The 27,728-nt window shown below is 38.2% G+C and overlaps 2 protein-coding genes across 4 annotated transcripts in view; both read left to right on the top strand.

The window, feature by feature from the left end:
* POGLUT3 (protein O-glucosyltransferase 3) overlaps positions 1-5,268 on the top strand; it is a 31,397-nt gene extending 26,129 nt beyond the window's left edge. For 2 of the 3 annotated variants that reach the window (XM_061144268.1, XM_061144281.1), the window contains exons 7-8: positions 1,487-1,591; positions 2,847-5,268. In XM_061144268.1, coding sequence (XP_061000251.1) covers positions 1,487-1,591; positions 2,847-2,972 — 231 coding nt within the window. In that variant the 3' untranslated portion in view covers positions 2,973-5,268. The remainder of the gene's footprint in view (positions 1-1,486; positions 1,592-2,846) is intronic. The other variant, XR_009693052.1, reaches the window with a different exon arrangement.
* The window catches only part of C1H11orf65 (chromosome 1 C11orf65 homolog), a 103,122-nt gene continuing 78,408 nt past the window's right edge, over positions 3,015-27,728 (top strand). Inside the window, exons 1-2 of the mRNA XM_061144294.1 lie at positions 3,015-3,137; positions 7,200-7,334. Coding sequence (XP_061000277.1) covers positions 3,099-3,137; positions 7,200-7,334 — 174 coding nt within the window. The 5' untranslated portion in view covers positions 3,015-3,098. The remainder of the gene's footprint in view (positions 3,138-7,199; positions 7,335-27,728) is intronic.

The following is a 27,728-nucleotide window of genomic DNA, read 5'->3' as shown; positions in this document are numbered from 1 at the left end:
TAAATTAAAGCAGTTTTAATTTAAAATTGTTTTCCCCAGTTAGAAAAAAGGGCACAAGTTTTTAAATTAATTTTTATTGGAATAAAGTTGATTTACAGTGTTGTTAGTTTCTGCTGAACCACAAAGTGAATCAGGTCTACATACACACATCTCCACTCTTTTTTAGATTCTGTTCCCATATAGGTCATCACAGAGGACCGAGCAGAGTCCCCTGTGTGCTACAGTAGGTTCTTGTCAGTTGTGTATTTTATATTTAATAGTGCATATATGTCAATCCTAATCTCCCAATTTATCCCTCCCTTTTTTCCCCTTGGGAACCATAATTTGTTTTCTCTATCTGTGACTATTTCTGTTTTGCAAATAGATTCATTTGTATCATTTTTTTTTAGATTCCACACATAAGTGCTGTCATATATTTGTCTTTCTCTGTCTTACTTCACTCAGTATTGACACTCTCTATGTCCATTCATGTTGCTGCAAATGGCATTATTTCCTACTTTTTATGGCTGAGTAATATTCCACTGTGTATATGTACTACATCTTCTTTATCCATTTATCTGTCAGTGGACACTTAGGTTGCCTCCCTGTCTTGGCTGTTAAAAATAGTGCTGCAGTGAACATTGGGATGCATGTATCTTTTTGTATGGTTTTCGTGGGATAACAAGTTTGTAACGAATTCATGCTATACAACATCCCAAGAATCACAAGCTTTCCATAAAATAAGAATTCTTTTTTTTAAAGGAAGAATACTAAAAAGCTCTTGTATTTTATTGTGAAATTATAAAATTTACCCTTCCACTGTAAGTCTTTATTCTGTTTCTGAGAAGCAACGTGGCTATGGAAACAACTGGATACCTGAGGCAGAATATTTGTGTGACCCTTTATGAAGAGTCAGAATTGCTTGCAAATGGCTTTTCCTGGGAGCAGCATCATATAATATTAGATATTTTATAAAAGTATAATTAGGAATTTTGACTATTCCTGGTATTGAAGGAATAGCTAGTAAGTACTAATAACTGAATTTTTTATTACAACAATAACATAGTCTTTCATGGGTACCCTTTTAGAACAACTTTTTGATTCAAACTAAATATTTAAATAAGATGTTATAGCATAAAAACTAATTCATTCTATTCTAGTTTGTATTTTAACATCAAGCAGAGAGACTTAGATTGAGGGAACAGATGATGAGCCCCAGATTCCCTGAGTAACTTGGAAAGTACCAAGACAGTCACAATAGGGGCTGTATGTGGATTGTTGCACTGGGAAGATCCAAACCACGCATGATTATTTCCATATATAGCAGAGATGTCTAGGAAAGTACTTTGTCTGTTTCCATAGCCTCATTCTGAAGTCATATTTTCATCACGTTTCGTCTCTCCCATGATGTTCACATTCAACCCTACATCTCTCCTACCTCCCACTTAGCTTTCTTTGTGGGTTGCGGGAGTAATTTTCATTCATTGTTTCTTTTTAAACTTTTCAGGAAAATGATGAAGAAGCCAAGAAGATTGCAAAAGAAGGACAGTTGACTGCTAGGGATCTGCTACAGCCACACCGGCTTTACTGCTACTATTACAGGGTACTACAGGTCAGTTCAGAGGATCCATCCTGCTTGGTTGAATGTCCTCAGACCGAAAAATGGCCTGAGTCCTTGCTTCCTGAAGGGGCTCAAGAGTCAGCCTGTGGAACTCTGGCTACACTGAGGCACCAAGCTATAGAAAGATAGTACTAAGTCCCTTTGTGGCCGCCACATTTTTATCTCCATTCAGTTTTAAGAAGAACAATACTTATAGAGAACTTACAAATATAAATTAAAAGCTCTGAGCCTCAGAGAACATCTTTCCTCATATGGAAAATAGGAGGGTTGGACTAGAGATCATTAACATCTCTTTCTGCTCAAAATATCCACCTCTTCATTCTCCTTACTAATTAGGATTCATGCTTTTGCTGTCAGTACAGGGTGGAAAGCAAATATTTAATTTGTTGTATAAAACAAACATGAAAAGTACAGTTGACCCTTGAAGAAAATGGGTTTGAACCATGCAGGTCCATTTATGTGTGGGGTTTTTTTTTTGAGTACTGAGGCTTCCCTTGTATCTCAGTGGTAAAGAATCCATCTGCCAATGTAGGAGTTGCAAGAGACGTGGGTTTGATCCCTGGATCAGAAAGATCCCCTGGAGAAGGAAATGGCAACCTGTTCCAGTATTCTTGCCTGGAGAATCCCATGGACAGAGGAGCTTGGTGGGCTACAGTCCACTGGGTCACAAGAGTCAGACACACCTGAGCACATACTTGCACACTGCAGTACTTCACAGTCGGAGGACATGGAACCGTGCATACTGAGGGACCACAGAACTGAAAAATCCGATGCAAAGGGATATTCCAGTCAGTGGCCAAAGTGGAGGGACGTTTCACAGTCCCATCACCATTTGCAAAACATGTCTGACTACAGGCCTAAAGGGAAGGATGTATAAAAACCACAAACTTTACTTTGAGATGCTTATCATCTTTGTTCACTGATTTGAATATTCAGCCAAGTTAATTATTTAGTAACATGTGGAGGATGAATTCAAGAAGTGCTGTTGTTCAAATAGGGACACTTTGTTTGATGTCCCTTTCCAAGACGGCTCTTACCTTTGCATAAAATAGTGGATTGGGGTTCCTTGTAAGATTATGAAATAGCACACTAGTGCCTATCATAACTAAAGTTAAAATGTCACTTTAGGAGTGAAATAAATCAGACCTTTGGTTTTACTCTGAAGATAACACAGCAACTAGAAACAATAGCATGAGTGGGGATGATTCAGTGGAATGAAGTTTGGACTAATCTTTCCACATTCCAGAAATACGCTGAACGCCAGTTGAGCCAACCTGAAATACGTGATGGAATGGAACTTGTTCCTCAGCCAGATGATAGTGCATCTTTGTGCCAATGCCACAGGAAAAGGCCTTTAAGACAAGAGCTTTAAGTTAGTCCAGATTCACACTCCTGTGTGTGCCAGCAAGAACTTTCCTGGCAGCATACCGATGGAATCTAAGCTGTGAAGACTGTGGAGACAGCCTGGAAGCCTGGATGCAGGGGACTGCTTCTCTTGATGCTTTCATGCTATGTGGATGGACAGGGCAATATTAGAGTAAGTATTACCAAGTATCTTAGTATATCAATATCTTTTCAGTAAAAACTGCTATTATCATCACCATAGTTTCTCTAAAAAGAAAAACTTGGGGATCATAGTAGATAGAGAGGCTTGCCAAAATATAAATAACTTTCTATGAAACTATTTACATTGTATTTATTGGTTTGTTTCTATCCCTTGTTCACTTTCCCTCTTCCCCTTCCAGTTATGAAGAAAATACATTTTTGCAGGGCGCTACAAGCTGCTTTTGGTATTCAGTAATAGCAAGTTTCCTCTTGGGAGATCTGTTATGAATAATTAAGGAAGATGAGAATGACTCTGTTATTAAAGGTAGCTTGGATACTGTGGAGGGAAATTATTTTAAAGCTCATTCATATCCTTTTAACTAAGCTTTACTCAAGGTCCAAGAAAAAATTAAGCAGAGACAGTGCCTTAAGCTAATAATTCCCAGTCGATCTGAGTTGGACACCCATCAAGGACAACCCAATTTTTTAAAATAGATGAGAGCATCCTATGGGTATCTTCATTATCTATATATTTGAATAAATGATAACTGTAGCCAGTTAGGGATCTTTAATTCTTTTTAATCTTTAAAAGGGATGCTTGAATACCTCTGCAACAAGCTCCAGGAAGCCTGATATCTTGGGATTCACTAATAAACTAATGACAAAAGTAAGCATCTATTCTTCACTGTACCCCTTCTGTATTTCACTGTGCTATATTACTAAGATAAAATCTTTGGAAATTTACTTTGCCTTTTAGGACAGGGTGTAGTCTTAAGACTTACAGTCCAGAAATTCATTACACACTCCTTGTAATATCACCAATTTGAAACTCAGTTCATCAAAGAACACACTCCCCAAACAGGAAATATCCACACTCCCAATTCAAAAATATTTACTCTTCTAATTGAAATATTTACTTAACCTGGAAAACAGTGTGACCACTTTAAATGAGCCATATTTATTCTTTACTGAATAGGGACACAGAATTTTTTTTTAAACTAGATGAAAGCAAAAGCACATTTTGTAATGGTGTAATCAAAACCAAGGCTTCCCTGGTGTTCAGCAGTATAAAGAATCCGCCAGCAATACAGAAGATGCAGGAGATGTGGGTTTTTTCCCTGGGTCAGGAAGATCCCCTGGAGGACAAAATGGTGACCCACTCCCGTATTCTTGCCTGGAAAATCCCATGGACAGAGGAGCCTGGCAGGCTACAGTCCATGGAGTCGCAAAGAGTCGGATACAACTAAGCACCTATAGCATCTGTCCATGGAAAACAATAATACGCACCAGTTGCTCAAAAGCACAAGTGCATAAGTATAAAATAAAGGATAAGCTGCACAGTGACTAAATCCTGTGGAGGAGACGGGTGTGAGGATATGTGAAAGTGTTAGTTCCTCAGTTGTGTCCAACTCTTTGTGACCCCATGGATTGTATGTAAGCTAATATAATAACTACATTTATCAAAAATAAGCTATCAACATTTTGTTACAGGCAAGAATACTGGAGTAGGTGGCCATTCCCTTCTCCAGGGCATCTTCCCAACCCAGGGATCAAACCCAGGTCTCCTGCATTACAGGTGGATTCTTTACCATTTGAACCACCAGAGAAACCCCAATAAAATGTTGGAAACATACTAGTCATCATGAGGGAGCTGGCTAAATAGATATCTATACATCAAGGAATACAGTTTAACCATTAAAAAGAATGAATTAGCTCTAAATGCACTATCATGAAAGCTTTTCATGACAGTGTTCAGTGAAAAAAGTTACAGAACAACATGTATAATGTGACACTATATATGTAAAAAACAAAATGTATCCACATGGTTGAAAGGATATTCACCAATATCTGAGGAGGGAATGGAGAGAAGGAAATTTTCACTTTTGCCTTAAACCTGTCTATGATATTTAAAATGTTTTTACTGTAAGTATGAATCAGATTGGACAATAATGAAAAATACAAACCTAGGAAAAGAAAATAAATGCATAAAAGATATTTATATAAGAAGATAAAATGAATATTTATATTTCCTTTGTGCTATTTTAAAATGTACTATGCCTAGAATTTTGTATCATGGAATATATTATTTACACTTTTTAAATAAAGTACACTTTCTAAAGAAATTTGAAAAAGATAAGTTTTGTTTTTTAAGAAAGAGGATTGAACCACCTATAGTTTTGGTATTTCTGTAACTGGGTTGGTCTAGTTTTCATTCTATTATGTCTTCATGAATGAATGAATTAAAACTTTTATCACCAACACTAAATCCCTAGTGAGTAGAAATTAATATTGAGGGAAAATATATTTCGGCTTGACACCATTATTTTCTGTTATTTCAGGTGAAAATATAGTAAGTGCAGTGTCTTAGTTCATGCTACCATTATAAAAAGTTTACAATAGACTGGGTGGCTTTGACAGAAAATATTTATTTCTCACAGTTCTGGAGGCAGTCAGTCCAAAATCAAAGTGCCAGCATACTGAAGTCTGGTGAGAGCCCATTTCCTGGTTTGCAGACTGATACCTTCTCTTTGTATCCTCACATGGCAGAAAGCAAAGAGAGAGGAAGCAACTCTCTCCTGTCTCTCTTATAAGAGTACTAATTGCATCACAGGGGACTCCACCCTCATGACCTAATTACCTCTCAAAGGCTGTCTCCAAATACCATTACATTAGGGATGAGGGTTTCAACATATTAGTTTGTGGGGTTGGGTACTGGCAAACTTTCAGTCCATAGCAGGTAGAGAGAGGAAACATTCTCCCCTGACATAAGGCCAAGGAAAGAAGAAATACCAGTTTCTTATTTAGAGGGGTATGAAATCATCCTTGTGGTGGTGAGTTATGTTTGACTTTCAATAGTTGAGAAAAAATTAACCAGGCAGTAAAAATCCCTCTTCTATGAACAGAACCAGATCTTCTATGCACAGAACCAGAGTTTATCCTATCCCAACTACTGCTGCCCCTAACTTATGCCAACCTCTCGTGGAACCATTCCAGTTACTGAGATCAAAATTTTCTTTTTTAAGAACAGCATGTATACTATCTATGGTGAAACAGATCACCAGCCCAGGTGGGATGCATGAGACAAGTGCTCAGGCCTGGTGCACTGGGAAGACCCAGAGGAATCGGGTGGAGAGGGAGGTGGGAGCGGGGATCGGGATGGGGAATACGTGTAAATCCATGGCTGATTCATATCAATGTATGACAAAACCCACTGAAATGTTGTGAAGTAATTAGCCTCCAACTAAAAAAACAAAAAAACAAAAAAACAATATAAGGCCTTGAGGGCAGAAAGAAATGCTGAAGGAAAAGCATTTCAGCATTGCCATGTCCGGATGAATGCCTGAAGTAAATATTAACTGTTATTTCTGCAAACTTTAGAAAAAAAATTTTTTTTTCTTTTTTAAGACAAGTTCTCTCTATAGAGCTATGTGGAAGAGGAAGCCACACTAAACTCTGATAAGCAACACTGCAACATTTCTTAAACACAGGGGAAAAAAAAACAACTGGAGTTTGTTTATTCTATAGAAAGAAATTGCACATCCTGGAAGTGTGCACAGGAAGGGTAGGGGAGTTATGACTGCCAGAAGTGAGGAAAGAGAGTTAGGAAAGAAGAAATATTTTCATGAGCTACCTGTTTTGTTTCACCCCCAACTGGATGTACTTCAATACAGTTTGATGCTAACCACCCAGATTAGCATCAGATCCTACAGGTTTAGGGCTCGTTGTTCCACAAGACTGTCTTTACAGACACCAGCACAAGTTAGTTTCCTAGGCTACCCACACTTCTGACCAACTGGCTGCAAATTCAGAGGTGCCCATGATACCTCTCAGGTTCAGTAATTCTCTAAAACAACTCATAGAACCCAGGAAAATGCTATATTTAACGACTACCATTTCATTTTAAAGGATATCCATAGGGCAAGACCTGGATAAATTAATTGAATTTTTAAAAGAAAAAAGAAAGCAACAGGGCAATTCTCAATGAGTCATGGGGATGAGGAAGACAGATCTCTGTCCAAAGAATCAACTAACAGTGCCCATTCCTATCTCCCAGCCTCTTCAAACTGCTGATGCCCTTACACAACAGACTTCCAGATATTTCTCCAGCAAGGATGGGTTTATTCAGCATCAGGAGAGATCTGCAAACCAGGCATGCAAACATAGTGAGGCACATGCAAGTCCCCAAAGGGTAAGGAAAGGAGAATGCTTTTATAGAGAGGAAAAGGAAGTTGGGAGGGCTGTAGTAAACCAAGAGTCCATGGCCTTTCATTGGCTGAGTCCTTGCCAGAAAAGAAGAGGATTCTTCTTCCAGTTGGGCTCTACTACTGGGAATGGGTGTGAGGGCTCCCCCTACTGGTCTCCTAATTCTTTTTAATTTAGGTATCTTGATTTCATTTTTCACAGGCTAACCCCCTCTGGCTTCTTTTAGGCCACTGCAAGACTGTGACTTTGATCCACACCCACTCCTCATGTGTGACATTGTGGTTTTTCTACTATATTAGGTATTTTTAAAAGACTCCATGCTAACATGGGGGGGCAGGCTTGTCCACTGTTGAGGTTTGTTCCAGTGTCTAAGTAGTAGAGGAAAGAAATAGCATGTAATTGTGACTCCTCTACCTCTGCACAAAATATTCTTCTCTTAGATTAATTCAGTTTTTTCCCTTATCTCTTGTCTTTACTTGGCTTATAAATCTTTGCATTCTAACTAGAAAGCAAAAATATTCATTTCATTAATGTAATAATAACTGTTGTATAATAATAAAAAGAAGGGGAGGGGGAAGAGAGGGGAATAAGGAGGGATATGGGAAACAGAGAGAAGGAAGGCAAAGTTTGTAAAACCACCCAGAAGTTCCTCTGAGTTCCGTTTCCTAATTAACTGTTCCTAGATTTAAGCAGGTGCCTATAAATAAATCAATAGAAAAACTGATGGTTTTAAGTCTTAATAATCCTTTGTGACTAAATAAACTTTTTCTTTTAAAAAAATTCAGATATTTTTACATATATTGCATGTGTGCCAAATCACTTCAGTTGTTTCTGAATCTTTGCGACCCCATGGACTGTAGCCCCGCCAAACTCCTCTGTCTGTGTAATTCTCTAGGCAGAAATACTGGAATGGATTGTCATGCCCTCTTCCAGGGGACCTTCCACACCCAGGGACTGAACTCTGGTCTCTTACGTGTTCTGCATTGGCACATGGGTTCCTTTCCACTAGTGCCACCTGGGAAGCCCTTTACATATATTAGAGCAATAGAGAAAGGTCTGAGCCTATTACTAAGGAATTACTGAATTCTTCTAGATCAGGTTAATGGTAAAATAATACATGCTCAAATAGTAATCATAATTGACTGGCACTTTATTAAAAATATGTGGGACTTATTTTTAAAGTAAAACAAACAAAAAGCACAATTATACCTAATGTTTCCATGACTGTATCTTTACAGTTTATTATTCATAGCTACTGTGTATTAATGCATCAAGCAACTACATGAAAGGGAACTAAAGCTCACATCCGTTTATTCTGATTTGCAATAATGGTTTTAAAGAACTCTGGAAAGTCAAGGTGTCAATGAATTAGCCTATAGGGAATTTCTTCTGTATAATTCCATATTATATAGGGAACATTTTCTTCAGCTGTTTATTCCCTTGGATGTTAACCTTCCAACAATTAATTACAAATTAATGGTATTATGTGCATGAGCACAAGAGGAAAATAGCAGAACTGGGCAGTTTCCAAACAAGATATCTGACATTGCAATAAATGACAAACTAAAACAAACTGCCAAGAGTGAAACATTTGAAATGCAAGCAAAGCAAAGTTGGTTTAGATCGGCAGCATTTGTATAATTTAAATTTACCTAGGAATTCATTGAAGAGATCATCTATTTTCAGTTAAAAATTGGTTTAGTTAAAGAACTTAAATTTAGAAATAGCACTGGACTGCTGTCAAGTGTCACTTACTCTTTGATCCTGCAGAGGATCTGTCAAGGTGCTAGAAGAGTCAGTTCTTTTATTTACAAAAGAATAAATTCAGTCATTTATTTTGGGGGGCTCCAAAATCACTGCAGATGGTGACTGCAGCCATGAAATTAAAAGACACTTGCTCCTTGGAAGAAAAGTTATGACCAACCTAGACAGCATATTAAAAAGCAGAGACAGTACTTTGCCAACAAAGGTCCGTCTAGTCAAAGCTATGGTTTTTCCAGTAGTCATGTATGATTGTGAGAGTTGGACTGTAAAGAAGGCTGAGTGTGGAAGAAATGATGCTTTTGAACTATGGTGCTGGAGAAGACTCTTGAGAGTCCCTTGGCCTGCAAGGAGATCCAAACAGTCCATCCTAAAGGAAACCAGTCCTGAATATTCATTGGAAGGACTGATGCTGAACCTGAAACTCCCAATACTTTGACCATCTGATGCAAAGAACTGACTCGTTTGAAAAGACCCTGATGCTGGGAAAGATTGAAAGCAGGAGGAGAAGGGGATGGCAGAGGATGAGATGGTTGGATGGCATCACGGGCTCAATGAACATGAGTTTGAGTAAACTCTGGCCGTTGGTGATGGAAAGGGGCCTGGCGTGCTGCACTCCATGGGGTCGCAGAGAGTCGGACACAGCTGAGCGACTGAACTGAAATTCAGTCAGTAGAAAGGCTTTCACCACATTTCTCCAATATCTTCCAAGTCCTTAGTTGAAGTAACCGGGTGTTATAAAATGTTGAGCCCAACTTCGCAGAATGTCCCTTCGGCTTTCCTGCTGTCCCAAACCCTCTGCCTCTGAGCATTTGACAATCACCGGAGAGCTTCTAACGGATCCAATCCTTTCCACGCTCACGTTGCGGAAACAGGCGCAACAGCTGGGAGCCGAAGGGCGGGGCCGGGAGGCGGGACTAACAGGGCCTGGCCAAGCCGAACAAAGAGGAACTGGGCTACGTCATTTCCGTCTGCGGCGTTAGGGAAGGCACCCGCGGAGCCCCACTCGGCGGCGATAGGCAGGTGAAGGGAAAAGGGTGCCCCGTCCGCCTCAGCCGGTACTGCTTCCCTTCGGCTTGCGTGTGTGACGACTGGGTCTGAGGCTCCTCTGGTTCAGTGTGCTGAACGCCCCGTGTCCTTGAGGTCCGCGCCCCATCCGCCCCCTTAGTGACGTTTCCTTTCCCCGAGACCCATTGGGCGTCCAGCGTTTCGCGTACGATCTTGCCCAGGATTAACCCCTTGCCCTGCGTTCCCTCTCCTCGCCTGTGGTGAACTCGCCTCGCTGTGGTTGACAAGAGCTCACTGCGTATTCCTCCTGCTCGCTGGGCCCCCCTCCCCGTGCAGAGATACTGTCTCGTCCACCTTCAGGCCTGGCGGGAAGTACTTGTTAACCTACCTCACGTTGTTTCCTAGAATTTTTTCCTGTTCGATCCGTTAAATGGTTTTCCGTCTTTAAATCGTTTTTAACGACGAGGCTATTAGTTGTCTTACCTCTTCCGCTCTTTGTATAAAGGGCCACAGGAAAAAAGGAAAAGTGAAATTACAAAACTGACAAAGATCACGAAGCACAGTTTTTTTTTTTTACATTTGTTTATTCAATAAAATAGTAGGAAAACAAAACGGGAAGTATAGGTTCTGATCTCAGCAAGTTAATTTGAATGCTGTTTTCAAACTTTTAAATGAGTAAATGGAACTTAGACTTCAAAGATTTACCTTGTAAGGTTTTTCTCTTGAGCCTAAATAGATCAGCGGAACCATGATCTCCTATAATAGAAATTTGTGATTGAGGTTAGATAAAAATCTTAACTCTGAATTTGCGAGTGGAACCTGGATATAGTAAAACCATCATGACCTGAACAGTGGCTTGATAGTACTTGTTAGTATATAAGAATTTCTGAGGTATTTTCACATTGATTAAATTTGGCACTTTATAATAAACATATATATTGTTTTTTATCTGAGGCCAGCAACTGCCCCTACTTCCTTTTCTTCTCTGGACCTTGTCCTTTCCAAACCTACAAAAGACTTTACCTTTAATACAAAACAACATCTTAGTGTGCCTTAGTATCTCCCATATATTAAAAAAACTCTTGAATCCAGCCTTTCCTGCCTTCCAGCTAAATACTCCTATCTCTGTTCCGTTTCAGCACTCAAAGAATTGTTTGAATATTCACTTTCTCAATTTTCCCACTTCCTTAACACATCTCAAGCTTGCTTACTTGCTATTCCAATAAGCAACTTTATTTGACCAAATCTAATTCTTTATTCTCAATTTACTTGACCCTCCCCAGTTGAGCACTTTTTGTTCTTGAAATGTAACTTTATTATTCCTCAATAATGCAACTGATTTCTGAATCAGATAATAATTTTAAATACTGTAAGATATTTCATCACTGTTTGTGGTATGCATAGTGTAATGGTGACATACGGAATTAATCTGTATTAACATTTTCAAATGAATTAGCTTTACTCTAGACAACCAACAAAAAAACAATAAATCAAGCCCTAATTTGTAGTGTTTGTCATGCCTATAATGTAAGTACTCCCACACTGGTCAGTTTCAGGCTACCAACATGCCTCAGGAATTGGAAAGATAGGTACTGTGGTGCACCATAGTATAGCTTCCACCATGGAGTTGCTAGTAGATAATCTGCAGAGACCTGTAGGTCTCAACCTTGGATAATTTTGCTTCCCAGGGGAAATTTGGCAATGTCTGGAGATATTTTTAGCTGTCACAGCTGTGCTACTGCATCTGGTGAGTAGAAGGCAGGGATTCTGCTAAACAGCCTACATGCACAGAACAATCCTCACAACAAAAAACCCAGCCCAGAGCATCTCTGTGTCACTGTTGAGGACCTGTGAGATAAAAATAATAACCACAGGAAATAAATAGTAGTAAAAGATAGTGTAAGAGAGGAAAATTTTTTTCCTGTACTCTCTTACGTTTTAGTGCTTGGAGCCTGCAAATTAAACTGATGAAAGGCAGATTAACAGCAGAAAGTGATACAAGTTTTACTTGATGTTAATATTTTAGTTTGACATATATGTAAAGGAAAGGAAGTGAAACCCAAAGAGGTGCTTAGCCCTGGGAGCTTGTATACTATTTTAACAGAAGGTAATAAACTTGTGAAGTGACAAAACAAAGCCAAAGAGATTTGGGCTTCTATAGGTGGTAAATTCTATAGGTGGTAAATTACCTTATATATTGTAAGGTTAGTACACGGGAAAGCTCATGGAGGTTAAGGGTTACTTAAGTAAGATTTGTTTGTACAGACTCATCTCAGTGTCAGTGATAATGATTATTTTGGCTCCAGGGATAATGGTTATTTTCCTCCAGTGATAATGATATGGGAAAGAAGATGGGGAGCACCTTCACATAGGGAAATACATGTCCTCCTTTTAGGTACATATAGGGAGAATAGAGAGCTTGTCCTACATCTGCTATTTCTCAGTTGCTGTAAGTTTAATGCTTTATACCAAAGTAGTGCTAACTAAAAAGCACAGCTTGAGAGTTGCAGGCTAAGTTTTATTTGGGACAAAATGAGGACTAGGCTATAGCCCAGGAGACAGCATTTCAGGTATCTCTGAGAAATTGCTCCGAAGAGGTAGGAGATCAGTATATATGATTTTGATGAAGGAGGAATTCGTGCAGTTGAGCACTTATTTTTGCTTAAGATTTCTGCTAGTCAGGAGGAGTAAAAGTCACCAGGAAGGAATTTAGTGTTTTTCTAGATATGAGATGTAAGAATTGGGCTCATAAAATCAACTCCTGAAAATAACTATCTGAAGGCCTATTCTACCAGTTATTTCCAGAGCAGAGTGTCTCATTTCTGTTCTTGACCCTGAACTCCCTACACAGGGGTGTTGAAGGTCAGCGGCACATGATTTAATCCTTGTAGAGGTAGATGGCAAGTGCCAATTTGCCATTTCAAATTTATGAAGTTGACAGGGGCCCATCATGGTCATAAATTTGACCGTGCTTTGGGAGGCATTTCATGACCATTTCTTCCCAAGGTGCTAGGAAAGCTCATTCCTAGGTCTGGTGAAGACTTTGCTAATAGGCCACTCAATGTGCTTTTATTGGATTAGGTCTTATTAACAATAATTAAAGATCTGTGGACCACATATCTTCTAATCTATTATGGTCCAGGAAGAAAATTCCCTCTTACTGCATCTTCCCATATCTACAGTACACTATTAAAATCATTGATTGGATACAAAGTTATGTATTTGACCAACTGCTTCAAGTCACCTAGTCATCATTATTTTTGTTGGAGGCTCAGTCACATTTGGTTATACAAGAAGTGATAATCTTGTAAAATAAGCAAATTACAAACAATATAGCTAATAGCATTAATAGAAATATAAGTAAATATTTAAGCCAAGAACTTCCCACACCAAGCCAGTTTTTGAAGAGGTTATCAAGACTAGGGAGTTGGTCAGTTAAGGCAGAAATCTGGCTTTTCATATGGTTCACTAATTATATAGTGAAGCATTATAATCATCAGGTATGAAAACACAGCATTCAATCTGAATTATGGCACAGGTCCCTTCCCTGAGATGCTCTAAGGATCTAAAAGGCAATGTGGTTTTGTAGCACCACTTTTCTCGTCATAGACACATCAGAATTCAATAGGCTAATAGTCTGGTTACTATCATTTAAAGCCTGTGGAGTGAATCTTAAGGCTTTGATATGGCCCATTACATTCCCCAATCCTTCTGAAGGCACAAAAATAGCTGCTAAATGGTCATTCTAGTGGAAGACAGATCTCTTGGCCCATCAGACTCATACAAATGATAGATTGACTGGAATCATCTCTAAGTTGTTACATATGACCTTGAGTCCATGGGAATCCCAGGATGCATCTTCCTGTTCATCCTGGTGAAGCCAAGATCGTAAATTAGTACCACAAATTCACTGAATTCCATTAAGTGCAGCCCAGTGAACCTCTGGTCATCTGACCCCGTTAGTTCCATACCAATCACTGTTTCTAAGGGTAATAATATATAGGTATTGTTCATAAGGCACCCAGCCTAATTTCCTGATGTCACAAGATTTATCATCCTTTTAAAAATATATATGTATATTTTATTGAAGTATAGTTGACTTAAAATGTTTCAGGTGCACAGCATGGTGATTCAGTTATACAAATACATATATTATTTTTGAAATTATTTTCCATCATAGGTTATTACAAGATACTGACTGTAGTTCACTATGCTATACAGTAAACTTTTGTTGCTTGTTGCATATCTATATTTTAGTTAGAAATCTAGCATTCTATTCATACTAAGTCAAATAAGTGGAATCAAAATGTCATATTTTTTTTAGTTAGGCAAAAATTCATAAGTTTTCTAAAATATATGTATTATACATATGTATACAAAAGCTTTTCTACTGTGCTTGATAAAGTCTTGAGAAAGAACATCAAAAAAAAAAAAAAGAGATGGAGAAGTTGGAGAACATAAACTAAATTAAATGGGAGTACTGAATATGAAATAGAAAAAAGTGAAACTAACTAGATAAAAGTAAAAGATCCTATAGTCCAGTTGTTTCTAAATATGTCTGCTCATTAAAAACATCTGGAGCTCTGGAGAAAAAAGGCAATACCTGAGCATTTGTATTTTTCAAAAAAAATCAAGATAATTCTGATACGCATCCAGATTTCAAGAAGTGATTACACATTTTTCTATTCGACCCTAATTTGGTGATAGAGTTCCATTATTTTTCCATTGGCCAATCATGATACAATGGTATTAAGTAAGTAATAGTTACATAATCACAAGAATACAAGATGTTTATCAGTTTTCACAATCAATAATCAAACACAAAAGATAATTACAATTGCAAGCCATATTGGGAACATGATTAACCTAACAATATAAAATAATTGCATACAATTTGAGAGGATCAAGCAGAATGATGTGGTAAGTGGAAGTGCATATATGCACATGTTTTCACCTGCCCAGCCAGTCTATGTCTTTTGGTTGGTACATTGAATTCATTTATATTATGATAATTGTCAATATTTTCTTAATTATTTGGGGTTTATTTTGTGTAGGTCTTTTTCTTCTCTTCTGTTTCATGCCTAGAGAAGTTCCTTTAGCATTTGTTGTAAAGCTGGTGTGGTGGTGCTGAATTCTCTTACCTTTTGCTTGTCTGGAAAGCAAGATTTGATTTCTCCATCAAATCTGAAGGACAGTCTTGCTGGGTAGCATATTCTTGGTTGTAGATTCTTCCTTTTCATCACTTTAAATATATCATGCCATTCCCTTCTGGCTTGTAGAGTTTCTGTTGAGAAATCAGCCTGTTGGGAGTTCCCTTGTATGTTGTCATTTTTCCCTTGTTGCTTTTAGTATTTTATCTGTCTAATTTTTGTCAGTTTGATGACTATCTGTCTCAGTGTGTTCCTCCTTGGGTTTATCCTTCCTGGGACTCTGTGCTTCCTGAACTTGGTTGACTATTTCCTTTGCCATGTTCAGGAAGTTTTCAGCTATTATCTCTTCAAATGTTTTCTCAGGTCATTTCTCTCTTCTTCTGCTGGGACCCTTATAATGTGAATGTTAATGTTGTTGCAGAGGTCTCTTAGGCTGTCTTCATTTCTTTTCACTCTTTTTTCTATATTCTGTTCTGTGGCATTGATTTCCACCATTCTGTCCTCCATTCTTCTGTCTCAGTTATTCTGCTGTTGCTTCCTCTATTGTTTTATTTATTTCTGTTTGTTCTTTATTTCTTCTAGGTCTTCCCATTCTTTTCCTGAGATTGTGGATCATCTTCACTATCTGAATTCTTTTTCTGAATTCTTTTTTTGGAAGGTTACCTATCTCCATTTAGTTGTTTTTCTGGGATTTTATCGTGTTCCTTCATCTGGGACATAACTGTCTGCTTTTCATCATGATTAACTTTCTGTAATATGGTTTTTGTTTTAGCTGCTCTAAGATTGTGCTTCTTCTTGTTTCTTCTGTCTGCCCTCTGATGGATGAGGCTAAAAGGCTTGTGTAAGCTTCTTCATGGGAGGGACTGGTGATGGGAAAAACTGGGTCTTATTCTGGTGGTCAGGGCCTTTCTCAGTAAAGCTTTAATCCAATTATCTGCTGAGGGGTGGGGTTGCACTCCCTCGCTTATAGTTGTTTGGCCAGAGGCTGTGGGATTTGATTTTATTGTAATTGTGCCCATCCTACTGTCTCACTGTGGCTTCTTCTTTATCTTCAGATGTGGGTATCTTTTTTTGGTGGCATCCAGCACCCTCCTGTCAATGGTTTTTCTTCAGCTAGCTGCAGTTTTGGTGCTCTCACAGGAGGAGATAAGTGCACATCCTTCTATTCTGTCATCTTAACCAGAAGCCTCAAGGCTAATCATCTTTAACATAATACATTTTTTACTTAAATGACCATAACCTGGTGTTAACCACATAAATCCATCCCATAATTGTGGGAGGTTTCCTTCTAATAAACAGGAGGTTACAATTTTTTTTTTCTTTTTTTTTGAGGTTACAATTTTTGATTGAGACTTAGCTTATTGTTCTGATTGAGCTTGAGTGACCCTAAAAGAAAATTTGTATGTATGGCCAGGGTCAGAGCAGGTATTATTAATTGGCCAGATGAGAGGATCCCAGAGTAGCCTGAATACAACTGAACTTTCTTTCTTCTAAAATAAATTTCCTGAAAGCCATCCAATCAGAGCCTTGGAGTGGAGAAATCTTCACCAAGGTAATCCAGAAGAACTTAGACACAGGTAGTTAGCCACATACCCAATAATTGAATTTGATTTTTAAAACTGCTATAGGGTAGTGTCAACGATAGAAAAACATTTGATTTATATACAGAGGTCCAAGAAGTCATGAAAACATTACAAATGATCATATGAATCGTGTCCAGCATCTTAGATAACCTGTCTATCTCTGATGTTGCCTTCTTCTCTTCCTGATGTGAGTGTAGTTTCTTCTTTCTTTGAGCATTATTTTAGGTGAGATTGAGGTCAGCAGACCTCTCCATAGAGTCCAGTGCAAGGGTCCTTTTTAAGTGGGAAATATGAACCCAATTTCCCTTAGTTTTGCTGGACATGAGCTAGTTAAATATACCTGGTGAGGGCCTTTCCATCGGGGTTGTAGAGTCCTTTAAATGATGTTTTTTCCAATATAAATAATGCCCTGGTTGCAGGCTGTGGGGCATCTGATTTTCATCCAAAGATAGATTAATGAGATAGTTTCGAAACTAACTTCAGTTCAGCTCAGTCATGTCCGACTCTTTGCAACCCCATGAACCACAGCACACCAGGCTTCCCTGTCCATCACCAACTCCCAGAGTTTACCCAAACTCATGTCCATTGAGTCAGTGATGCCATCCAACCATCTTATCTTCTTTCGTCCCATTTTCCTCCTGCCCTCAATCTTTCCCAGCATCAGGGTCTTTTCAAATGAGTCAGCTCTTCACATCAGGTGTTCAAAGTATTTGAGTTTCAACTTCAACATCAATCCTTCCAATGAATTTTCAGGACTGATCTCCTTTAGGATTGACTGGTTGGATCTCCTTGCAGTCCAAGGGACTCTCAGGAGTCTTCTCCAGCAGCACAGTTCAAACGCATCAATTCATCGGCACTCAGCTTTCTTTATAGTCCAACTCTCACATCCATACATGACTACTGGAAAAACTGTAGCCTTGACTAGATGGACTTTTGTTGGCAAAGTAATGTCTCTGCTTTTTAATGTGCTATCTAGGTTGGTCATAACTTTCCTTCCAAGGAGTAAGTGTCTTTTAATTCCATGGCTGTAGTCACCATCTGCAGTGATTTTGGAGCCCCCCAAAATAAAGTCTGCCACTGTTTCCACTATTTCCCCATATATCTTCCATGAAGTGATGGGACCAGATGCCATGATCTTAGTTTTCTGAATGTTGAGCTTTTAAGCCAACTTTATCACTCTCCTCTTTCTGCCATAAGGGTGGTATCATCTGCATATCTGAGGCTATTGATATTTCTCCTGACAATCTTGATTCCAGCTTGTGCTTCATCCAGCCCGGCATTTCTCATTATGTACTCTGCATATAAGTTTAATAAGCAGGTGACAATATACAGCCTTGGTGTACTCCTTTTCCTGTTTAGAACCAGTCTGTTGTTCCATGTCCAGTTCCAACTGTTGCTTCCTGACCTGCACACAGATTTCTCCAAAGACAGGTCAGGTAGTCTGGTATTCCCATCTCTTAATTCTGCTTATAAAGTTATAATTTACCAAAATTACTGTAAGTCATAATTAGTTTGAGGGGAAGGTTTCCTTATACCTGGAAAACACGGATTTAAACTAGTAATTTTTCAGATAAAAGCCATAAATATTATAACAATATTCACTAGTTCATTCAGTCTCACGTTACTAATCCTTTTTGTTAAGAGTTTTATGAAGCTATTGGGTTTCCCATTAGAATTCTTTAATTTCTTACCCAGTTCAACATTATAGTCTGAAGGTCAGAAACTTATATTTATTCAAAATTTCTTTCTATAAATCTTGAAGAGGAAGCATTTTCCAAAGGCATAAGAATAAAACCATAACTGTCTATAATGACAAAAGACTTAAGAAGGCGTAAAAATCTGATTACAATGCAGTTGACGAAAGTTGGTTACTGCTGTGACACACAACAGTTTGGGATAACAACTGGATTTATTACTGATAACATTTTATAAGAACTTGTATCTTTAGGAATTCTATATAATTTCTGGTATATCTATATTATTAATAGTAAGCATTTATAACCTGAGAAGATTTATTACTCATTTGATAAAATTTCTCATCAATTTACACACCAATTATACCTAATTAGTTTAATATCTCTCTTTGGGATCCTTCAGGGGCCCTTTGAAATATCCCAAAGTTAGCTAAAGGTCAAAAATACCTCATTAGAATTTGATTTAGAAAGTTTTGTCAAGAAATACTGAAATGGCTTAGAACACTCATAGGCTATAATAGTCACTGTGATACAATAATTATTCACTTAGCCAAAGTAATAATAAAATATTTCAAAGGCAAATACAGAACAGATCACTTAACAGGTAAAGAACTTAAAATTTATTATCAAAGGAAGTTCAACATCTTAAGAAAACTTGTCAGAGAGAAAAGCCCAATTCAAATTTTGCACCAGCCTACTTTTAAATTCATTTACTCAAATTTATTTTAAACTTAGTCAATCCTGACCATGCATAAAACACTTTTCTTGGGGTCAACTTTCCATAAATCTTTCACCACTTTCTGTACCATCACTTTATTTTATTCCATCCAGAAACAGTCACCTATAAGTCAGACATACGTCTTTTTCCCTTAATAAAATGCAATTCCTTTCCTCACACCTCCTTTACTAAAATCATACATGCTACTTTCCTTAAGCATCCATGAAACATAAATCCAAATAATTTCTTGAAAAATGTGCTTTCTTATATAAAATGTCTCAGTGTGGCACCAAACATTTATTAATAGTTCTAAACCTTTTGTTTCTTTGTAAAAGGAAGCCAGTGTTTGACAATTAATGTTTCAGTATCTTGTTTGTGAATGACCTAGCTATTCAATAAACCTCCATTACTTAATTTAGCACAAATCTAGAATTTCAAGTTATCAGAATCTAGAGAGACTATTTTAGATAGACATTCCTGAAGCATAATTGTTCTTAATATAGTTTATCTAAAAGCTCTTATCCCCTTTACATTTTCTTTCCTTAAACATTTCTTCACATCAAGTCACTTTCCTTGCTAACAGATTTCTAAGATATAACAAGATTGTGTTTAGCTTATCTTAAACATAGACACAATGGAAGCATTGTACTTAATGTTGATGACTCTAAACACATGTCTATATTAATTAGATCAACAAACTTAAGCATTAATACCAGATATTAATTTAATTTTGAATACTTTACAGTTCACATGAACTTGAAGTTAATTCTAGCCAGTTACCTTCTGTATTTTTTTTTTAAAAGAATTTGTATAAGTATGGCATCCCTGGTGGCACAGATGGTAAAGAATCTGCCTGAAATGTCAGAGACCCAGGTTCAATCCCTGGGTCAGGAAGACTCCCTGGAGAAGGAAATGGCAACCCATTCCAGTATTTTTGCCTGGAGAATTCCATGGACACAGGAGCCTAGTGGGCTAGAGTCCCTGGGGTCACAAAAAGTTGGACACGACTGAGTGACTAACACTTTCACTTTCACATAAGTGTTTAATTTCTTTTAATCCAGTTAAGTAGAGCTTACTTACAAGTTAAATTTGATAATAACCATGCAAAGTAAGAACAAAAATAATGCATGCATAAACATACTATCAGAGACAATGGAAGATCTCAAAGCTTCATTTTCTAAACTTAGTCATAAATCAAATATCACAATATAAAACTTACTAGTTGTAAAAACAGATGGAATAAGTTAAATTTTAAAAAGAGTTTTTTCCACTCCTCCTGTTTTCAGTCTTAGGAATTAGAGATGATCTAGATGAGTGATCCTGAGAGCTGTGGTCTCAAGGCACAGGTAGAGAAGATCAGGTTCTCCTCATAGTATTTATTCCCTCAGGATCAGAATTCTGAAGAGATATACTGTTGTTTCCTTCAAGCTAGCTTTCTCTGCTTGTTGGGGATTAAACAGAGATTGGTTAACCTTTGACTGGTGCTGTATACTTAATTGGCACAATTGAAGGTTCATAATTTTCATAGATATCTCCTTCACATGCTAGCAAGGTAATGCTCAAAATCCTTCAAGCTACGCTTCAACAGTACATGAACTGAGAACTTCCAGACCTATAAACTGAATTTAGAAAAAGCAGAGGAACCAGAGATCAAATTGCCAACATCCATTGGATCGTAGAAAAAGCAAGAGAATTACAGAAAAACATCAACTACTTCTTCATTGACTACACTAAAGTCTTTGACTGCATGGATCACAACAAACTGTATAAAACTCAAAGAGATGGGAATATGACCTTACTTGCCTTCTGAGAAACCTGTATGCAGGTTAAGAAGCAACAGTTAGAACCAGACATGGAACAACAGACTGGTTCAAAATTGGGAAAGGAGTACATCAAGGCTGTATATTGTCACCCTGCTTATTTAACATATATGCAGAGTACATCATGTGAAATGCTGGGTCGGATGAATCTCAAGCTGGAATCAAGACTGATGGGGGAAAAATCAACAACTTGAGATATGCAGATGATACCACTCTAGTGACAGAAAACAAATAGGCACTAAAGAGCCTCTTGATGAAAGTGAAAGAGGAGAGTGAAAAACCTGGCTTAAAACTAAGCATTTAAAAAACTAAGATTATGGCATCTTGCCCCATCACTTCATGGCAAATAGATGGGGGAAAAATGGGAACAGGGACAGACTTTATTTTCTTGGGCTCCAAAATCACTGGAGACAATGACTGCAGCCATGAAGTTAAAAAACGCTTGTTCCTTGGAAGAAAAGCTATGACAAACCTAGAAAATGTGTTAAAAAGCAGAGACATCAATTTGCCAACAAAGGTCTGTATAGTCAAAGCTATGGCTTTTCCAGTAGTCATGTATGGATGTGAGAGTTGGACCATAAAGAAGGCTGAGGGCCAAAGAATTGATGTTTTCGAGCTATGGTGCTGGAGAAGATTCTTGAGAGTCCCTTAGACAGCAAGGAGATCAAACCAGTCAATCCTATAGGAAATCAACCCTGAAATATTCTTTGGAATGACTGATGCTGAAGCTGAAGCTCTAGTACTTAGGCCACCTGATGTTAAGAACTAACTCATTGGAAAAGACCCTGTGCTGGGAAAGATTGAAGACAGGTGGAGAAGGGGATGAATTGAGGATGATGGATGATATCACCGATTCAATGGACAGAGTTTGAGCAAACTCTGAGAGGTAGTGAAGGACAGAGAAGCCTGGCATGCTGCAGTCTGTGGGGCTGCAGAGTCAGACACGACTGAGTGACTGAACAACAATGGTTTTGAAAAGTTGGTCAGCCAGTGTAGCAAGTGCATTTGTGTGTAACTTGGACCAACCCGCCTTCTGTCTTTTGACTAGAGTAGCCAAATCCTCATCTCAACATTCTAAAAAGGCAGAGTTAAGCAAAGGATTATTTTGGTGGTTAGGAATAATTCAGGTGTCAAGTCAGAATGTTGCTTAAAAGTTTCTTTCAAACTTTTCATAATAGTCCATAATTGATTCATTCTATCTTTGCTTGCAACTGTTGAATCTCTGTCCAGTCTATGATTTTTGGAAAATGCTCTGGGATAAGTTCAAACAATTTCTGAGCTAATTCCTTGCATTCATTGTGAGCCTGTGGTTTAGAATCCAAGAAGTGATGTTTTCATTCTGCTTTATTCATCCCCTTGCTTTGCTTTCAGAAACTAACAGTTGTATTTATTAATATAGATTTGAAAACCTGGGCTTGTAGGTTCAGATGGTTAACTCAGATTCCTTAGGAAAACCCAATGGGGGGAAGAAAACCAACAATGGATACTGACTTGGATTTGGAAATTCCTTAGCTAAGGCTCTAAGTTCTGTTTGGGTCCAGGATGTGTACATAAGCACCAAGGATGGTTCACCTCTCCCTGTAATACATTTCTCCTTAAGGGAGCTATAATCACTTCTGATTTTTTTTCCCTTTATTGAGGAAGATGGAGAAGTAAGAGGCAGAGGAGTTGGAAGAGAAAGAAATAGCATCTGTGCCAGGCAATTCAGATAGAAGAGGGTACATGGGAGAAGCAGAGGGAGAGACAGAGTGAGAGTACTATAGCAGATTTTTTTTAGTTCTGATAGAGTTTTCAACAATTAATTGTTTGTTTCCTGCAAAGAAGTTATGCTATCATTTCCTCTTGTAGAAGCTTTTAGATCTCGTTTAGAAGCTCCTAGATACCAATCAAAGTAATCATTCCATTCAGTCTGTTTGATCTTAGAGCTGGCTTTTTTCTGTGTTTGCAAAATATAAATTCTGGAATATCAGAAAAACTCCAATGTGGTCATTTTAGGTTGAGATCTCCTTTAATTTCCCCAATTAAGTAGGTACTTGCAAGTGTGTTTTTGTTTGTGCATAAACCTGGCTGGTATGTTAGTCAGAGATTGGCTTTCAGTGTTTGAGAGGCTCTATTTCCCATCTTAAATTTCTCAGGGGTAAAATTTACTAGTGAAGTCATGTAGTGGGCCAGTGTGCTGCTTGTGAGCTTAACTCTCTTGGTGTCAGCCTAGAGTTGTTTCAGCCTTCTTACATGTTTCAATTTCTCCATTTGGTGGTCTAAGACCATGGCAAGTGCTCAGATCACTGAAAGGCCAATTTTTATTCATGACCCCTGGATGAACAAGTGTTTTAATTAGTGAGTGGGTTTCCCTGTGGGACCACTCCATGGTGTGAAAACTCTGCACCCACCCACCACTCCTGTAAATTTCTCAGTAGCCTGAGAAAGCCATAACTGACCGGGAGGAGACTTGTCCCTTTTCTTCAGAGCAAAGCTCTTATATAGTATCTTCACTTTTATCCTGCCAATTCTGTTAAGGCAACTGAATTGAGGAATTATATCAGATCAGCCTCTTACCTAACCACTCAACACAGACCACTGTCTCCTATAATTGCAAACCCTGGTATCTTTTAACCACCCCTCCCAGTATCTTTCACCTGAGTGGCTATTTCCCTGGTATCTTTCAACCAGGCCACCCTGAGTATCTTTCAACTGAAGGGGTGGCGGGGGCGGGGGGCTTGTACATGCTATACACAGCCAAATAAAGCTCAGGAGATCCAATATGGGAGATCCAAGAACCAGGAGAGACTTAGCTAAATTTACCTGGACTCTCCGAGGAGGCAGATAGGTGAAAGGGCCCTTTCCTGGAAGTAAGGCTCTGGTTTTTTTGTAGAGTTCAGGTGAAATAGAGAAGTCCACTCTGGGTCCCTTCGTGATCACCATAACTGCTGACCAAAAAAGGGCACAGTATGAAAGGTGTGAGTTAAGTTTTATTTGGGGCAAAATGAAGACTATAACCCAGGAGACAGCATTTCAGATAGCTCTGAGGAACTGCTCCAAATAGGTATGGGAAAAGTCAGTATATATATATGATTTTTGTGAAGGGGGAGTGCATGCAATCAACTGCATATTTTTGCAGAAGATTTCTGCTAATCAGGAGGAGCAGAAGTCACCATGAAGGAATTTAGTGCTTTTCTAGATATGAGAAGATGCAAGAATTGGGCTCACAAAGTCAGCTCCTGAAAATATCTAACTCTCTGAAGACCTATTCTGCCAGTTTTTCCAGAGCAGAGAGTGCCTCATTTCTGCTCTCCACCCTGAACTCCCTTCAGGGGGTGTTGAAGGTCAGCAGCTGCAGTAGCACATAATTTAATCCTTGTAGAGGTCGATGGCAAGTGCCAATTTGTAGTTGACAGTAGCATATTTTGGGGCGGTATATTCTGGTCCCCTTCAATAGGAAGGTAAATAGTTAAGTGATGAGTTTGAGTGTATATTACCTTTATTTTCTTTGATTGTAAGTTTAAGTAATTTAATTTTAAAATAATGACTGTGTGTAAAAACTAGCTCACAAAATTCTCAAAAATTTAAAATTTGACTCTACTGAAACAATTCAGCTCTAGTCCATTGCCAAACCATGCCAGTCAATGTCCCGTATGATGATAGTGTGGCTCCCGCCTGTTTCTCTTACCTCCCGCTCTCCTGCCTCTTCTCTGAGCTCCACGGGCACTGTTGTCTTCTTTTCTACCACTTGAACACACCAGGCTCCTTATCTCAAGACATTTTTATCTTTTGTTCCCCGTGCCTGGAACCCTCTTCTACCATTTTCCCATGGTTTGCTCTTTGCATAATGAACAGTAGTGTTTCCTAACTAGAGAGGCCATCCTTGGCTGTTTGTATTAAAATATCCCTTGGTCATTCTTTATCCCTACTCTGTTTTATCACTGTTGCACATGCACTTCTTTTGGTTTTTACCTCCTTATTTTAAATAGCATGTTATTCTACTTTTTATATATTACTTTAATGTATATTTCTTAAAATAGATCTTAATTTATTTTCTTTTCTCATTTATAAAATTGATTTTTATTAGAATATGGTTGATGTACAATGTTATATTAGTTTCTGCTGTGCAGCAAAGTGAGTCAATTATACATATACCCACTCTTTTAGATTCTTTTTCCGTATAGGTCACAGAGTACTGAGTAGAGTTCCCTGTGCTATATTTTAAGAGTAGGTTCTTATTAGTTCTTATATAGAGTAGTGTGTATATGTCAACCTTGATTTCTTTAGATGTGGCTATTTGCTGGAAGCCTCTTAAAATATAAAATGAGAAATTAGCTCTCTTATACCAACCATATGTACATACACACACTGGTCTTCTATGTTTATCTTCCTAATTAAAAAAAAAATCATGTCATAACACTAAGTAGATTTCAAGATTTTAATTGCATTCAATATAAGGAGGAGTTATCACAAAGTACACTTAACCTTGAACAATGTGGGATTAGGGGTGCTGACTCCTCATGCAGTTGAACATCCAAATATAACTTTTGACTCTCAAAACTTAACTACAGCAGCCTTACTGTAACATAAACAGATGATTAACACATATTTTGTATGTTATATGTATTATATACTGTATTCTTATAATAAAGTAAGCTAGAGAAAAGAATGTTATTACAATCACAAGAAAGAGAAAATAGATTTACAGTACTGTGCTTTATTTTTTTGCCTTGGAAACGAACAGAGATCATTCTGTCATTTTTGAGATTGCACCCAAGTACTGCATTTCGGACTCTTTTGTTGACTATGAAGACTACTCCATTTCTTCTAAGGGATTCTTGCCCACAGTAGTCATGTATGGATGTATGGTCATCTGAATTAAATTCACTATGGTTTTTCCAGTAGTCATGTATGGATGTAAGTTGGACTATAAAGAAAGCTGAGCACTGAAGGATTGATGCTTTTAAACTGTAGTGTTGAAGAAGACTCTTGAGAGTCCCTTGAACAGCAAGGAGATCAAGCCAGTCCATCGTAAAGGAAATCAGTCCTGAATATTCATTGAAAGGATTGATGCTAAAGCTTAAGCTCCAATACTTTGGCCACCTGATGGGAAGGACTAACTCCTTGGCAAAGACCCTGATACTAGGAAAGATGGAAGGCAGGAGGAGAAGGGGATGACACAGGATGAGATGATTGGATGGCATCACCAACTGGATGGAAATGAGTTTGAGCAAGCTCCGGGAGTTGGTGATGGACAGGGAAGCCTGGTGTGCTGCAGTCCATGGGTTCACAAAGAGTCGGACACGACTGAACAACTGAACTGAACTGAACTGATGATGATACACTGATATTGAATTTCTCCGGTTACAGGAGAGTGAGGCACACCATTGTGGTTACTAGATTTTCACACAAAGACACACACACACACAGCAGATAAGTTTATTAAGTATACAGCATGATCATTTGCTATTCATTAAGTGGAAATCAATCATAAAGATCTTCATCCTCATCATCTTCACAATGAATAGACTGAGGAAGAAAAGGGATTGTTATTTACTTTCTCAGATTGGCAGAGGTGCGAGAGGTATAGGAGGTGAAGGGGGAGGTAAGAGAGGCAGGCATGCCCAGTGTAATTTTATAGAAAGATGTCATAGTTTCTGCTTGACTTCTTACTTTTTCGTTTCTCTAAAAGTGTTTCTACATGGCTCCAATCCTTCCACTGTTTAGTTCCAGTGCCTGTAGCATAGACGATTCCATGTTGTAAAAGAAGTTGAAAGCAGTCTTGAATAGTAAGAACTCTTCTGCTATAATAGATTGTCTAAATGTCAATTTGTTTTCTGGCACTGCTGCTTCTGTATTTTCTTTCTTATCATGTGGAACTGGTTCAGAAGCACTCATCTCCATCAGGTTGCCTTCTAATTCCTCTGATGTGGTGTCTGTTAGCCCTTGAATGTCTCCAGGTTCCATATCTTGAAACCCTTCACCCCCTACCTTTTTGCCACGTCCACAATCCCATTTATGATCTCCTTGATTGTCTCTGTAATAAGTTATATGAAGTCATGGACAGCATCTGGAAACTGTTTTCTCCAGCAGGAATTTATTGTTTCAGGCTTGATGGCTTTTTCATTTGTTTTTCTGTAACCATGATGGCAACTCTCATGGTGTAGTTTTTCCAGATTTCCATGATGTTCTGTTTGGTTCTCTGCTAGAATATTGACTGTCCTGTTCATAGAGTACCATGTGCAATGAGATTTAAAGGTCCTTATTGACACCCTGATCTGGAGACTGAATTAGAGATATTGTGTTTTCATATCAGATAGACCGCTTTGATGCATTCAGTGATTAACTCATAGAGTTCTGAGTAACCAGGGACATTGTCCAATATCAAAAGAATTTTAAAAGACAGTCCTTTACTGGCAAGGTACTTCCTGACTTCAGTGACAAAGCATCAATGGAGTCAATTCAGTATAAGTGTCCTGGTTGTCCAAGTCTTCTTGTACAACTAAAAGACTGACAGCTGGTATTTATCTTTTTCCTCTAAGTCTTAGGGGTTAGCAGCTTTATAGTTAAGGGCAGTCCTGATCATAAACTCAGCTGCATTTGTACAAACAGTAGAGTTAGCCTGTCCCTTCTTACCTTATATCCTGGTACTTTTCTTCATTACTAA

This window comes from Dama dama, chromosome 1, assembly GCF_033118175.1.
Source record: "Dama dama isolate Ldn47 chromosome 1, ASM3311817v1, whole genome shotgun sequence".
Taxonomy (NCBI): domain Eukaryota; kingdom Metazoa; phylum Chordata; class Mammalia; order Artiodactyla; family Cervidae; genus Dama; species Dama dama.
The sequence above is the reverse complement of the archived record's forward strand: the minus strand, read 5'-3'. Positions and strand labels throughout refer to the sequence as shown.